The sequence below is a fragment of the Bemisia tabaci genome, unplaced genomic scaffold (genome assembly GCF_918797505.1).
Source record: "Bemisia tabaci unplaced genomic scaffold, PGI_BMITA_v3".
In the NCBI taxonomy this organism is placed as follows: domain Eukaryota; kingdom Metazoa; phylum Arthropoda; class Insecta; order Hemiptera; family Aleyrodidae; genus Bemisia; species Bemisia tabaci.
Window position 1 is genome coordinate 15,589 of NW_027311789.1, and position 15,760 is coordinate 31,348.

Sequence of the window (15,760 nt, forward strand, 5' to 3'; positions counted from 1 at the left end):
TAGTCACAGCTCCTATTTCTCAGCTGGTCCCTCGCGCTCCCGCCCATTTTGGTCCCTCGGGCCGGATCCTTTATTAAAATAATTGAGACACCAGTCCTTAGATTTTACTAGTCTCATTTTTTTGTCAATTTAATGTCCTTAGATTTGTTGATTGAAATAACAGCAATCTAATTTTCAAGTTGCTTAAACATTTTTTGAGTTCAAGATTTTATAGTTTAGTCATTTTGTGTTCATTAATTTCTCAAATCCAAAATGCCTAAATTATCAAAAAAGAACCGAAAAAGTTTAAACAATGACGATATCGTCAATCTGGAAGACGAGTTTGGAAGTGCGCCTTCCAACTTAAATGCCGCAAGCGTTCTTACAGCGAAAAGAAACACCGTCTACAATCGCGTGGAAACAATTTTGAAGACCTTTGAGAAGGATCTCTCAGCAGAAAACTCAAGTCAATTCAAGATTTTCTACGAAAGACTATCAACTTATCAAGAACAATTTGATAAGCTTCAGGCGGAAATCCTCAGCTTAAACGCTTCGCTCCCAGATGACACTCAAATTGAGTTCAAAAGAACTCAAGGAAAATTCGACAGCATGATACACTCTGCGGAAACGCTGTATCTCTCGTGCTGTCCGAAAATCGCCGAGACAGCGAGCCATGACTCCTCCGCATCCAGCGGAGCCTCGCGCGGCCGAATCCAACTCCCGAAATTGCCCTTGCCGCGTTTTTCGGGTAAATTAGAAGATTGGCGCTCCTTCTACAATCTCTTTGCAGCTTCCGTGCATAACGAGAAGGAGTTGCCCACAGTGAGGAAATTTCAATATCTCTTAAGCTCCCTTGAAGGTAGCGCTCGGGACCTAGTCAAAGGTCTTGACATCACCGAAACAAATTATGACGTAGCTTGGAAACTTTTGTGTCAACGCTATCAGTGTGAACGTCGTCATATTTACTACCACTACAATGGACTTTTGGGACTGCCAGAAATTAAGGATTTGAAACACATTCCGAACTTCCTCACAAAAGTGCGTGAACATACGCAAGCACTTGAAGGATTGGATCACAAACTTCAAGATTATTCATCCATGCTGACAGCTGTGATCACCGCCAAGATGTCGTTTTATTTCAGAAAACGCTTCGATGACTATCGCGGTGCAGATGTAAAATACCCTAAACTTGAGAGCATTCTCGACTTTCTCGAAAAAGAGTGTCTGCAGATCGAAAGCTCTTCCATGGATTCTTCCAGCAACAAGGCTCAGGCGAAGGATTCACAAGTTTCCAGGGGTACCAACTCAACATCAAATCCGTCAAAATCGCACAGTAGTTCCCACAAGGTTTTTCTCAACAGTGAAGTAGTTGAGTCTACAAATACTTGTGAATTGTGCTCCGGAAATCACGGCCTGTACAAATGCAATAAATTTAAGCGCCTTTCTCCAAGCGCGCGAAAAAGCAAAGTAATCGAATTACGCAGGTGTACCAACTGCTTGTCTAAAAAACATGAAACCGCTGCCTGCGCTAGTGAATATTCCTGTCGATTTTGCAAACAGCAACATCATAGCCTACTGTGTTCAAATTCACGGAAAAACGTCGATGGAGCATCCAATTCGAATTCGCCCTCGGAGAACATTAAAGTGCATCTTTCTTCAGAATTTGAAACTCTGCCGTCTCGAAATTTCACTTCTCTCCTTGGTACTGTGCTTCTCAACGTTAAGTGCCCTGATAACTCGTATAAATCTGTGCGAGCAATTGCTGACAGTGGCGCTATGTCATGTTTCATCAGTTATGAGTGCGTTAAGCGCCTTCAATTACCAATGTATGCAACCGACACTGAAATTTCAGGTATCGGTAATCAAGCGGTAAAACCTCTCGGTGAAGTGAAATGCACTCTGAAACCTCGTCAAAATTCTGAGCCCATACTCCATGCTCGTGCCACCGTTCTCTCTACAATCACAGACTCAATTCCTACTCAACCTGTCACGCCCGAAGTTCGAAAATTTTGGAGTCAGCTTGAACTCGCGGATCCAGCTTTTGACCAAGTCGGCGAAATTGACATGATTTTGGGAGCTGATCTTTTTCCCTATATTCTCACGGGGGAAAGAAAATTGACAGAGAGCAATGGCTGCGCCCTACAGAGCATTTATGGTTGGATTATTATCGGCCGAGTGAGCACATCGAAAAATCCGAAAAGGCAAAAGCAGAAAAGCTTTTTGTCCATCGATGGCCTGCCACTCAGCGCAGATTTTAAAAAATTTTGGGAAACAGAGGAGCCACAGAAACATCATGTGATGAGTCCCGATGACATCTTTTGTGAACAACAATTTGAAAAACTTCACTATCGCCAACCTGATGGCCGTTACGTGGTTCCGCTCCTCCTGAAAAATCCTAATCCGGTGTTGCCAAATTCACGCGCATTAGCCGAAAATCGTTTGAAATCTGTGGAAAGAAAACTTCACAAGCAACCTGAGCTGAAACACGCTTACAAGGAATTTATGAATGAATATGAGCAGCTTGGACACATGCAGTTAGCCCCCAGCAGTACGGAAGCCCGCTATTACATTCCGCATCATGCAGTGGTGCGCGAAAATGCACTATCGACGCGCGTTCGTGTCGTTTTTGACGCCTCTATGAAAGCTAGCAACGGGATCAGTCTTAATGAAAATTTGCACACAGGTCCAAAATTGCAAGCAGATATCGTTCACCTTTTGATCAGATTCCGCACGCATAGAGTTGCCCTCACTGGTGATATTTGTAAGATGTTCCGCCAAATCTTGATACGCCCAGAAGATAGGCAATATCAACACATACTTTGGCGAGATGACGAAACTTCCCCTCCGAAAGATTTTGAGCTGTGTACTGTCACTTATGGTACCGGCCCAGCTCCGTATTTAGCACATCGCACAATGAAACAACATTCAATAAACGAAAGGCAAGAATTTCCAGAAGCCTGCAAAGTGTTGGATGACGCTGTTTACACCGATGACATTTTCACTGGTCATGACACAGTCGAAGAAACTGTGAATCTGCGAGTTGAAATCACTAAGTGCTGTGAAAAAGGAGGCTTTCCTGTGAAAAAATGGAGCAGCAGTCACGCTGAAGTTTTGGAAGGTTTAGAAAATGGGGATATGGCCATACCGCTGGAATTTCACAATGACGCTGAAAGCACCCACGGAGTGGTAGGCGTAAAATGGCATCCTTCTTCTGACACATTTTCTTACAATGAAGTGAATTTATGTGGCAAACTCACGAAAAGAGGCATACTCTCAGATATTGCAAGAATATTTGATCCCTTAGGTTACATTACTCCTGTAGCTTTATGTGCAAAAATAATCATTCAACAATTATGGATTGTCGGTGCAGATTGGGACGACCCCGCCCCGCCAGAAATTGGTAAAATGTGGTCAAAAGTTTTGAGTCAATTGCACCTCTTAACTTATTTGAAAATCCCAAGATGGATTTTCCCCTCTAAGTCAAAAAAGATCACATTGATTGGATTTTCAGATGGATCTGAGCAAGGATATGGTGCAACGATCTACGTACGCTCTGAAAATGACGACAAATTTAATGTGAATCTTTTAATCGCAAAATCCAAGGTGGCTCCTGTCAAGCCACTAAGTGTGCCTCGTCTAGAACTAAGTGGCGCTAACCTTTTAGCTAAAACTTTCGAGAGCACACTTAAAGCCCTTGAACCTTCGAAATATCGCGTTGAAAAAATCGTAGCACTTACGGACTCAACCACGACGTTGAGTTGGATCACCACGCCTCCGTACAAACTGTCTACTTACATCGCAAATCGAGTGGTTTCAATTACTGAAAAATTGTCCCCGGATCTTTGGTACCATGTACCAGGTGATGAAAATCCCAGCGATCTGGCATCCAGACCAGTTTTGCCGCAAAACCTCGTAAATAATCCTCTATGGTGGAAAGGCCCTAACTGGCTCTCCGGACCTGAAGAATCTTGGAAAATCACTCCAATCGAAAAGATAAAATTAAAGGCTATCCCTGAGCTTAAAAATGTCAAAAAAGCCTTTATTGCCCAAACCACGGACACTTTAAGCCGTTTTTCAAGCCTGACTCGACTCCGCAACTCAATTGCCTGGTGTTTTCGTTTCGTCTCAAATTGTCGAGCTAAAATTGATCAAAAGAAGAAAAATTCAGCCACGAAAATTGCTCAAGGAGAACTTTCAATCGAAGAAGTTAACTCCTCCATGCTGACAATTTTAAAATTGGTTCAACTTCAAAATTTTGCTCAAGACATTCAAGCACTACGCAGCGGAAAAACGGTCAGCAATCAAATTCTAAGTTTGAACCCCTTCATTGATCCCCTAGGAGTGCTTAGGGTGGGGGGTAGACTTGATAAATCCAACTTGCCGATGGGCGCCAAGCACCCGGCAATTTTGCCGAAAAACGCTCATCTGACCAAATTGATCATCGACTTTTTTCACCGTCAAAATCTTCACGCCGGACCTCGCTTACTGCAAAGCATCATATCTCAAAGTTATTGGATTATTTCAGCTCGTTATGCGATTAAAGCTCAACTTCATAAGTGTATTATTTGTTTCCGAGCCGCTCCCAGAAATGTTGCGCCGCAAATGGGGCAACTTCCAGAGTCCCGCGTCGTCCCTGCCGCGCGCTGCTTCCTGAAAGTTGGAACAGATTTTGGTGGTCCGTATTTGATCAAAGACGCTAAGCGACGAAATGCACCTTCTCATAAGGCTTACATATGCTTATTCATTTGTTTGGCAACGAAAGCAATTCACTTAGAGCTCGTCTCCGATCTGACTACGGAAGCATTCATCGCCGCGTTGGAGAGATTCACATCGCGCAGAGGCATGTGCACTGACATTTTCTCGGATAATGGATCAAATTTCAAAGGCGCAAATAATTATTTGGATGAGCTTTATGAATTTTTGCGTGAAGACAAGTCAAATGAAATGGTCACAAAACATTTGACATTGAAAAACATCAAATGGCACTTCTCGCCACCCACTGGCAGCCATTTTGGTGGCATTTGGGAGGCTGGCATCAAATCAGTGAAATTCCACCTAAAGAGAATATTAGGTGATCAAAAATTGACGTTTGAGGAATTCACTACGCTCCTAACTAGAATTGAAGCTATTCTCAATTCTAGGCCTCTCTGCCCAATTTCCTCTGATGTGGAGGACCTCAATGTACTTACGCCCGCTCACTTCCTCATCGGCGGCCCGCTCCTGAGTTTGCCAGAGTATGATTGGTCGTCCACTCCTTCAAACCGCCTCTCCAGATGGCAACTTTTACAGCAAATTTCACGGCAGTACTGGAAACAGTGGTCATTGGAGTACCTGAATACTCTGCAACAGCGTGCTAAGTGGCGGACTCAAGCGGCTGAAACTCTCGCTGTTGGTGACTTAGTCCTCATCAAGGATGAAAATGCACCGTCCTTGCAATGGCAGATGGGACGAGTCGTCGAGCTGCATCCAGGCAAAGACGGCATTGTTCGTGTCGCGTCCGTGAAAACAACGGCCAACACATTGCGTCGTCCGCTCGTGAAGCTCTTTCGCCTTCCCGTCGATTGAGATTTGGGACTCTGCATTGTTGTAAATTTTACGTTTAAATGTGTGTAAATAGAAGTATGTTAGTGTTATTTCTATAGGTTAAACGTTCCCATTTTAACTCAGCATGAACAGCTGATCCGTCTCGTTCGGGAGAAAATACCCGCTAAGGGATGAACCTTGCGTAGCCTCGGCTGGTTTTATGACTTTCTTCCTGTCACGCCGCGCCGCACGCCGAGTCGCAACCCTCCAGGCCGCCCCGTCACTTTCTTCCTTTGTTTTGGGCCACTTCGAGCGATGACTGACCTGAGCCGCGGCCAGTGCATCGTCCACCCCCGCATCCCCTGACTGGAACTGCTTTCTACAGTGCACGTGCACCCCATCCAGACCTCTCGCCTCGGCTCAAAATTAGGTCATCATCCCCCGCTCCAACATCAATGAATTAGCATTTAGAAAACTGATTGAGGCAGCCCTTTCACTCAGCTCGCCAGTCAGTCTCTACGCTTCGCAGCTATCAGCACGTACTTTCATCCAGCTCATCTCGCTTACTTGCAGCCCATCGACATGGACATCTCACGTGACGCCCTGGCCGCACTCCTCGGTGGGGAGTATATCAGTGACGAAGTGATAAATTCGTTTTTTGATTTACTTCAAGAGAGATCTTCAACTTCACGTGCTCTGCCGAGGATCAAAATCCTGGACTCGTTTCTGTTTCAGTCTTTCCAGAATCGCGGCCCAGCAGCCCTTGTTTGGAGACAGAAAAATCTGGACTTCAAGAACTTGGACTTCATTTTGGTGCCTTACCACGCCTCCAAGCACTGGTCCCTGGTGGTAGCGGACCTGAGAACCCCCGCCTTAATGTACTTGGATAGTAAGCACTTCAGTCCAGCTTCATGTCTCGCGAAGTTCAAGACGATCCTCCAACACCTCCTTCCTGACGAGGACATCTCAAGATGGCCAAGTTGGCCCGTCGCCGTGCCTCTACAGCAGAATGAAGTCGACTGCGGCCCCTTTACCTGCGTCTTCGCCGAAGCAGTTTCTCGTCGCGCATCAATCGTCTTCTCTCAAAACTTAGCCATCAGCACCAATTTACGTGTAGTGTTGAAAGACATTCTGCTCACTGGCCGCGCAGTACCCATGTCCAGCGGCGAGTTCAGCCAAGCGCCTCTCCATGTTCTTTACCCTCCGCTCCAACCTCAGCCGGTGGCTCCACAGAGCTCGTGCCCCGCCGTTGCAGACAACCCAAACTGCACCGTGCAGATTGCTCCAGCCACCCTTGCCAGTATGAGAGAGTACGTCGAGCGTAATCTGAACAGAAGACGTGTGCTACCATTCGCGTTCTACCCGCTTAACTGCTCTAAACGAGTGAGATTGTACCCGAGAGAAGCAGCTGAAATTTTAAGAAGCGCTCGTCGCTAATCAGCCCACGTTATTCTTGTGTAAATTTGTTAAATTCTCTAGTATTTTATGTAAATTTTAATTTGTGTCCACTCTGAATTGTTTTTTAACTTTTTTTCACAAATTCAGACATTTTCTCCTGTCGAATGAGCTTTAATGTAATCCTCTTAATTATCTCGTGTTTTTTCCTGTGCCCAATGTGTAAAATTTAACTTGAATTCGTTATCCTCTTTTACACTTGGTTTTTGTTTCAAAAAAGAAGGAGAGATTTCACCTTCTTTTTGGTGGGGGGAATGTTCGAGCCCACTGTGGCTCTCCCTTGTTCCACCGCCCAAGCCTCAACCGCGCGCTTTCTCCGCCCCCGCGCAGGGAACCGACTGTGCGCCGACGAGAGGGATCCCTCCAGCTTTTCATCCCTGACCACCAGAGTTCGGGGTCTCATTTACATGCCCGTTCCCTTGTTTTTTCTATGTTTTGAAAAGATAGGGGTTCGGCCAGTTCTCTGGTGAAATCAGACGCTCTCGACTTTGCCCTCGTCGCGCCCTAGTCGGAGCTCTCAATCCCATCCTTTCCATCCCGTGCACGCACGTTTACTGCTGCACACGCCCTTGCTCGCACGTCTACTGCAGCTTTCCTATCCTTGTGCTCGCACGTATACTGCAGCACCCTGTCCTTGTGCTCGCACGTATACTGCAGCGCATTTCCTCCTGTGTGCACGCACGACTAATGCTGCGCCTCCAACCTTCACCTGTCCCTTAACTTCTTTCCCCCGGACATAAGGATTGAAGTGTTATAGCCCTATGTATGTATTTGTCGTGTATTTTCCCTGTGTAAAGTGTACATATTGTTGAGAAATAAAGATTAGAACTTTAAGATTAAGATCTCCTGATGATGATCCATGTCGTGGGCTCGTAGCGGCAAATCGACTTTCTGAAGGAATCTTACATATCTTGGTTCTAGTCACAGCTCCTATTTCTCAGCTGGTCCCTCGCGCTCCCGCCCATGCAAAACCTTCCTTTAAGAAGATCATGGGTCTTTGATGTAGCATGCTCACTTCTTTAAGTGTTGAGAACACAAAGTTGAACCATATGATTTCTCTAGAATAAGGAAATTTCGCTCATGATTTTTATTAGTTGTCTTCTTTTGTAGATAAAAAAGGAGAGAAAGCCGATTGGATTTGTTGATGCACTAGACATATCGACTAGTAACTGGATGCGATTTGTCAACTGTGCCAGGAGTACCTATGAACAGAATCTTGTAGCACACCAGTACAAAGGCAAAATTTACTACCGCGCATTTGATGACATACCCCCTAACAGAGAATTATTCGTCTACTATGGAAGTAAATTCGCTGAAGAGCAGCTAGGAATCAACAATTTCAAAGAATATAAGGATCTACCACGTAAGTTTTAACATACACTCCGAGTGAAATTACGAACAATCTAATTTTTTTCCATGTCCGCTACAGACTTGTCAGTTTCAGCTCACTAAAAGGATATATTTCACGAACTCCCACGTTTGATATAGCAGGCCAAATTATCAGCAAGATTAGAAATACTCATTTCCAGCTCATCCCAATCGCCAATCCTGCTTGATGATTAACTACAGACGTTGAATAACTGTTACTTCCGACGATCTCGGATTCTGAAAAAGGGATTTTCAAAATATAGTATCTTAAAAATGAGAGAAATGTCGATTTTTACAGGACAACGTTCTGTAAGCAGTGTTGTAGTCGTGAAACTTACTAATAATTCTAGCGATCTGCGATCTGTCAAATTGTAGAAATCTGAAATCGAATATTTTTTTCTGGAAAATTTTATCGATTCCATCATAACGGATGTAATAGTGAAAACAAAATTATTTACGTATTTGAAATCTTGAGAAAATTCCAAATATCGTTCGAAAGCTATCATATGTATACAATTTTTATGAGCTATCAAACGAGAAATATACAATAAAATTGATACATTTCGTTCTAGGATAAGACATGTCAGAATTAACGACTCTAAAAATGGCCGCTATTTTGAGTTTTGGATATCCGCCGTTTCAGGCAAAATCAGAGGTGTTCCCTCATCTTAAATCGTGCTGTATGCTACTAGTCTATTCTTCAGTTTTGTCTTTCAAAGTTTCATTTTTTTTTTAAAACCAAAAATCCTTTTCGATTTCATTTTGGGTCGTAGCATACGGTACTATTCCGGTAATTATGACTCCACGGACCGAATTTTATCTTTACACAGGCTAGAGCGAGAGCGAAGGTAAAAGCAAACGCTGGTGTTTTCTAATTTGGATTCCAGCAAAGATATTGAAATTGTTGTAGTCAGAAATATGGAAATTCTAAAAACGAACTCAAATTTTTGAGAATTATAGAGTATTATTCATATGTTTTCTCCATTCAGAGTCGGTTTTCCTATGCCCACACTGCGCTTTGGGATATTCTTCCCTGCTGCACCTAAATAACCACAGTAGAGTCTGCCGGATGCGATTTCTATCAGAGGAGGAAAAAGAAAAGCTACAGCAGAAAAAACTACCTCAGTCACCAACCCAGAATCTATGCTCGTTCGGCGTGTGCGTTGTCTGCAATTCGAGAGTCTTACCTTCCGGCACAGCTCAGAAGACGAGCAAGAAATGCGACAACTGCGTGTTCAAGGATGAGGAGAGTGTCTTACTCCCCATGAAGAAAATAAGTGACAAGAATAGACCGTTCTCTTGTACTTTTTGTGATAAGACATTCACCCAATCCAGTCATTTGGATAGGCATTTAAGGACGCATACGGGCGACAAACCATTCTCTTGTACTTATTGTGATAAGAAATTCACCGAATCCAGTATTTTAAATAATCATCTAAGGACGCACACGGGCGAAAAGCCATTCTCGTGCACTTATTGTGATAAAAAATTCACCGCATCTGGTCATTTAGATAGGCATTTAAGGACGCACACAGGCGACAGGCCATTCTCTTGTACTTATTGTGATAAGAAATTCACCGAATCTGGTCATTTAAAAGAGCATTTAAGGACGCACACGGGCGAAAAGCCGTTCTCTTGTTTTTATTGTGGTAAGAAATTCACCCAATCCAGTGATTTAAATAAGCATCTGAGGATCCACACGGGCGAAAAGCCGTTCTTGTGCACTTATTGTGATAAGAAATTCTCCGCATCCGGTACTTTAAATACGCACTTAAGGACGCACACGGGCGAAAAGCCGTTCTCTTGTACTTATTGTGATAAGAAATTCACCCGATCCAATCTTTTGAATGAGCATATAAGGACGCATACGGGCGACAAACCATTCTCTTGTTTTTATTGTGATAAGAAATTCACCCAATCCGGTCATTTAAATAGGCATCTGAGGACGCACACAGGCGACCAGCCATTCTCGTGCACTCATTGTGATAAGAAATTCACCCAATCCGGTGTTTTAAGTAAGCATCTGAGGACGCACACGGGCGAAAAGCCATTCTCTTGTACTTATTGTGATAAGAAATTCACCAAATCCGGTCATTTAAATGAGCATTTAAGGACCCACACGGGCGACAAGCCATTCTCTCGTACTTATTGTGATGAGAAATTCACCCAATCCGGTCATTTAAATAGGCATTTAAGGACGCACACGGGCGACAAGCCGTTCTCGTGCACTTATTGTAATAAGAAATTCACCCAATCCGGTACTTTAAATAGGCATCTAAGGACGCACACGGGCGGCAAACCATTCTCGTGTACTTATTGTGACAAGAAATTCACCAAATCCGGTGATTTAAGTAAGCATCTAAGGACGCACACGGGCGACAAACCATTCTCGTGTACTTATTGTGACAAGAAATTCACCCAATCCGGTGATTTAAGTAGGCATCTGAGGACGCACACGGGCGAAAAGCCATTCTCGTGCACTTATTGTAATAAGAAATTCACCCAATCCGGTACTTTAAATAGGCATCTAAGGACGCACACGGGCGACAAACCATTCTCATGTACTTATTGTGACAAGAAATTCACCCAATCCGGTGATTTAAGTAGGCATCTAAAGACGCACACGGGCGAAAAGCCGTTCTCTTGTACTTATTGTGATAAGAAATTCACCCAATCTGGTCATTTAGATACGCATTTAAGGTCGCACTCCAACGACTGACCAGTTTCGTGCACTTATGGCCCTAAGGACTTCACCAAATCCTGTAATTTAAGTAGGCACTTAAGGACGCACACGGTTGGCAAATCATTCTCTTAAACTTATTTTAATAAAAACTTGACCAATTCCAGTAATTTCAGTAGGCGTTTGAGGACCCAGTACAGGTGACAATCCATTCTCTTGCACTTTTGATGAGAAGTACAACAAATTAGATCAATTAAATAGGCTTAGAAGGACGCACGCGGTGGACCAGCCATTCTCGTGCACTTACTGTGATGAGAAATTTACAGACTCCAGTAATTCTAGTAAGAATTTAAGGACCCACATAGATAACAAGCCATGGAACATATAAAGTAGCCGATATTAGACGTCCAGCGGGTCGATTGTTGAATAGTTATCGATTGATCGTAATCGATAAATCCCTATCTTATCGATGGTACTTATCGATCAAGGTTCTTCGAGTTCGATTCAACCATCGAGCCGCTGCGAAATGATTTTTTGAATGGTTATCGAAAAACCTGAATCGATTAATGCCGTTACTAATGGACCACTAGACAAGGTACGTATTTAAGCATTCTGATACATGTATCTTAACTAGAATTTCACGTAAAACACGATGCGCACAACGAAAATTACTGAAACCAACTCCTGACGGAGATGTTAACATTTTTATTTCACATTGGTTACGAGGAATTTGAACTGCCCACTCACAAGAAACTCAAAGCTCTACGTGAGTCGAATCGCGCACTACAACGGTTTCAGGAAACTTCTCCATCGAGCAATGTTCATTTCCCACCATGTGTTTTTCAAACTATAAGTAATTCGCTATAGCTGAGCCAAGTGTCAAGATTGAGGTTGCCAGATATTTTTATCGAAGAGACGTTCATGATAACGTTTAGCGCACGATGTGATTCACGCAGATCGTTGAGTTTTCATGAGCGGGTGGTTTGAATTCACGCAACAAGAATCATTTATATCATCGGGAGGAGTTGATTTCGGTAATATTCGTTGTGCGCATCGCGTTTTACGTGAAATTTTGGTGAAGAACCATGTATCAGAATGCTGAAATTCGTACCTTGTCTAGTGGTCCGTTGTAAGATAGGAATTGATCAATCAAGGTTATTTAATAGCGATGCAACATTCGAGGCGCAGTGAACATCGCCAGAAATCTAGGTATGTTTACTTGGTTTTCCGTCGGGCACATATCGTTGCCCCTAGGATGTATGGTTGTAGCACGCGAGCCCTCTTCTGCCTATAAATCCATGCTTCGTGGGGCTCATACGGAAACCCGCGTACGCCCTTACGTCCGAGGATCAACGAAATACATTATTCTTCACCCGTGCACTTCTCTTTTGGTACCAGCAAACAGTAAGTTTCTCGAACATTCATTTTCTCTGTAAATATTCAAGTTTGAGAGTTCATTCGTTAATGCGTTCATCAAAATACACATTTTTTGTAACCATAAATCTGATTTAGTTTTGCTACGAAGTTTTTGTTGCAAGCCAAGTATTAAAGCTATCATGCACTTCTTCGTGTTTATCTAAGGAAATAGATGTAAAATTCAGGTACTCAAGGTACTATCCAGGAAAGCTCAAGAGTCTATGCGAACGACATAAACTAGCATTGCTCGTAGTGAATGCATGCTCATTACTCCCAATCGTACTTGATGATTTAAATAAATAGCGTATAATTTCATTGATTTGAACTTACTCAGACAAAATTAACTACAAAGTTTGGATCCTGATTGTATGTACTTGAATATTTTAATTTACTCTTACTTAAGGATGAATTTTGGATTTGAATTTTTAGGAATAATATTATTTATCACGCAGTAGATAATAATTTAAGACAGTCTGATAAACCAACATTATCGAAGAGGTGTTAATGATCAGGTAACTTTCAGATTTAGCACCTTTAAAATATATTTTTTGCTGCGATATATTTCAATCTTTTTTTTAAAAATGACCTTGTATAATATTTTGAAATGTCTTTTCATCTTTATATTTTAATGTTCTCTTAATTTTTCCCCTCAAAAATACACTCTGAATCGTAACATTCTTTGGTTCTATTTGTTATCAGTGTTTCTAAAAACCTAAATGTTTCATTAAAACTGTTGCGATTCAAGCATATTTGGCACGAATCAACAAGCCTTGCCTGTGCACTCTTAAAAATCTGGAAGTGAAGCTCAGTACGACGGCAAAAGTAAAAGACCACACATCTCAGTTTGCGACGTTGCACCATTCTCGTCCTACCTTCTTCATTTTTTAAATGGAAAACTACTTAAGGGCAATTCTAAAAGGCTTCCTTGATCGAAGTTCATCCGTGAAAAGAAAACTCAGTGTAATCGTTGAGTACCGATGTTGACTTGGTCGTATTTAAAACAGAAGGGAACTAAATCCGTCGTGACATGAGCCCTATCATGCATGTATTCATGTAGCACTCAGGGCTCAAGTCAGAATGGTTTATAAATACGTATATTTGTTCACCTTTAGAAAAATACAATATCAAAATTTAAGGAATATCTTAAGTTTTGGCCTGAATCAAGTCACTGTTGTCCCTAGAAATCGCGAATTTTTCGCGATATTAAGGTGATCCGATGGACGCCATATTTTGTGTCAGAACGGCATGCGATATATCGCATCAATTGGTTCCATTTTTTCAGCTACTCGTCATTTTTCTCCAATTTTGAGATCGCAATCCTGTTGTCAGGAGACTAAAGCACTCACGTACCAATTTTAACAAAGAAATTCAACGTAATGAAGGCGTAGTTTTTTCAGAGAGAAAACATCGCATTCGATACTGATATCGAAACTGCACTCGAATGCGATATTTTCTCTCTGAAAAAACCACGCCTTTATTACGTTGAATTTCTTTGTTAAAATTGGTTACTGAGTGCTTTAGTCTTCTGAAAACAGAATTGCGATCTCAAAATTGGAGAAAAATGACGAGTAGCTGAAGAAATTGAACCAATTGATGCGATATATCGCATGCCGTTCTGATACAAAATATGGCGTCCATCGAATCACCTTAAGGTGCAAACCGTGTGATCTTTCCGTTTTGAGTAATTTTCTGCAATATTTGCGTCTATTGCGTAGGTATTTGCGATAATGAGTCAAATACGCGCATAATTTTTCCTCTTTTATTAAAAAAAAAAAAAAACCCGCAGGATATGCCGAGAATCTGCCGCAATATTGCCTTGATTATCGCATCATTGCTCATTTTTTTGTGTGAAAATATCTTAAAAATCGCACAGTCGCCGCGATGATGAGATGTGGAGTGCTGAACATCATTTGATTGAATGAATGTGCTGGAAGGATCCCGTATTCCTATCTACGTCGAGGTAAAACTCGCTTCACTTCTCACTTGTTCACAAGCTGAAATCAAGCGAGCAACTATTCGAACTCCGGAGTAAGTTTGTGGTATCACGCGATATTGAAGGAAAACCATAGGTTTTGGCCTGAATGAAGGTACTCTCAACCCTAAAAATCGCGAATCTTTCGCGTAATTAACTTGAAAACTGTGTGATCTTTCTATTCTCAATCATTTTCTGGAAAATTTGCGTCGATGCCATGATTCTGTGTTGAAAAACGCGTTATTTTTCCCTTTTATTTTTGAAAACGGGAAAATCGCAGGAAATTCTGCGTATCTGCCGCAATATTGCCGTGATTATCGCGTTATTTCTCTCTCTCTCTCTCTTTTTGAAAATATCAGAGAAATCCCATTTTCACCACGATGATGATGTGTGTAGCGCTGAATATCTTTTGTTGGAACTATTGTGCTGGACAAACCGCATTATCCGCGCTACGTCGAGTTAAAAATCGCGATTTTAAGGTGAAAACTGTGTCATCTTCCTGTTCTAAGTCACTCACCAAAAAATTTCCGTCTATGCCGCGATAATGAGCCAAAAAATGTGCAATTTTTAATTTTTTTAAACAAAAGAGTAGGAAATTTTTCGTATCTGCCGTAATATTGCCTTGATTTTCGCATCATTTCTCATCTTTAAGTGTGAAACTATCTGGAAAATCACAGTGTCTCCGCCATGATGAGATGTAAAGTGCTTAACATCATTTAATTGAACGAATGTTCTGGATGAATCGTGTACTCCTCGCTACGCACGTTGAGGTGAAACTAGTTTCACTTCTCCCTTGCTCACAAGCTGAAATCAAGCGAGCAACTATTCGAACTCCGGAGTAGGTTTGTGGTATCACGCGAAATTGAAGGAAAATCTTAGGTTCTGTCCCGAATCTAGTCACTGTCGTCCATAAAAATCGCGAATTCCCCGCGATAGTAACTTGAAAACTGTGTGATCTATTGGTTCTGAGTCATTTGCTCCAATATTTGCGTCGATGCGGTGATTCTGTATCAAATAACGCGTTGTTTTTCCTTTTTATTTTTTTTAAAAAAAAAAAAAACCGCAGGAAATTCTGCGTTTCTTCCGCAATATTGCCGCGATTACCGCGTCATTTCTCATTTTTTGGAGTGAAAATGTCTGAAAAATTCCACAGTCGCCACGATGATGAAATGCAATGTGCTTACCATCATTTGTTTGAACGAATGTGCTGGATGAATCGCGTATTCCTCCCTACGTAGAGGTATAACCCGCTTAACTTCTCACTTGTTCACAAGCTGAAATCAAGCGAGCAACTATTCGAACTCTGGAGTATGTTTGTGGTATCACTCGAAATTGAAGGAAAAGTTTAGCTTTTACCTTAATCAAGT

The 15,760-nt window shown here is 42.1% G+C and overlaps 3 protein-coding genes across 3 annotated transcripts; all 3 read left to right on the forward strand.

Annotated features, from left to right (window-relative positions):
- Window positions 1-2,157: 2,157 nt before the first annotated feature.
- On the forward strand, window positions 2,158-5,551 carry LOC109041756 (uncharacterized). Its single transcript, XM_019058178.2, has one exon. The coding sequence runs from the start codon at window positions 2,278-2,280 to the stop codon at window positions 5,542-5,544; it is 3,267 nt and encodes a 1,088-aa protein (XP_018913723.2). The 5' UTR covers window positions 2,158-2,277; the 3' UTR covers window positions 5,545-5,551.
- A 527-nt stretch (window positions 5,552-6,078) lies between these two features.
- Window positions 6,079-7,915, forward strand: LOC109040583 (sentrin-specific protease 2-like). Its single transcript, XM_019056566.2, has one exon. The coding sequence runs from the start codon at window positions 6,085-6,087 to the stop codon at window positions 6,937-6,939; it is 855 nt and encodes a 284-aa protein (XP_018912111.2). The 5' UTR covers window positions 6,079-6,084; the 3' UTR covers window positions 6,940-7,915.
- Window positions 7,916-8,016: 101 nt separating this feature from the next.
- On the forward strand, window positions 8,017-13,424 carry LOC140225925 (uncharacterized). The gene is made up of 2 exons (XM_072305967.1): window positions 8,017-8,320; window positions 9,315-13,424. The coding sequence occupies exons 1-2, from the start codon at window positions 8,131-8,133 to the stop codon at window positions 11,042-11,044; spliced, it is 1,920 nt and encodes a 639-aa protein (XP_072162068.1). The 5' UTR covers window positions 8,017-8,130; the 3' UTR covers window positions 11,045-13,424.
- Window positions 13,425-15,760: the final 2,336 nt, after the last annotated feature.

Bases quoted from the DNA above. Each gene is read 5' to 3' on its own strand.
- LOC109040583 (XM_019056566.2), top strand. From the start codon at position 6,085: ATGGACATCTCACGTGACGCCCTGGCCGCACTCCTCGGTGGGGAGTAT.
- LOC140225925 (XM_072305967.1), top strand. From the start codon at position 8,131: ATGCGATTTGTCAACTGTGCCAGGAGTACCTATGAACAGAATCTTGTA. The intron at 8,321-9,314 runs GTAAGTTTTAAC...TTCTCCATTCAG, and splicing joins AGAATATAAGGATCTACCAC to AGTCGGTTTTCCTATGCCCA.
- LOC109041756 (XM_019058178.2), top strand. From the start codon at position 2,278: ATGAGTCCCGATGACATCTTTTGTGAACAACAATTTGAAAAACTTCAC.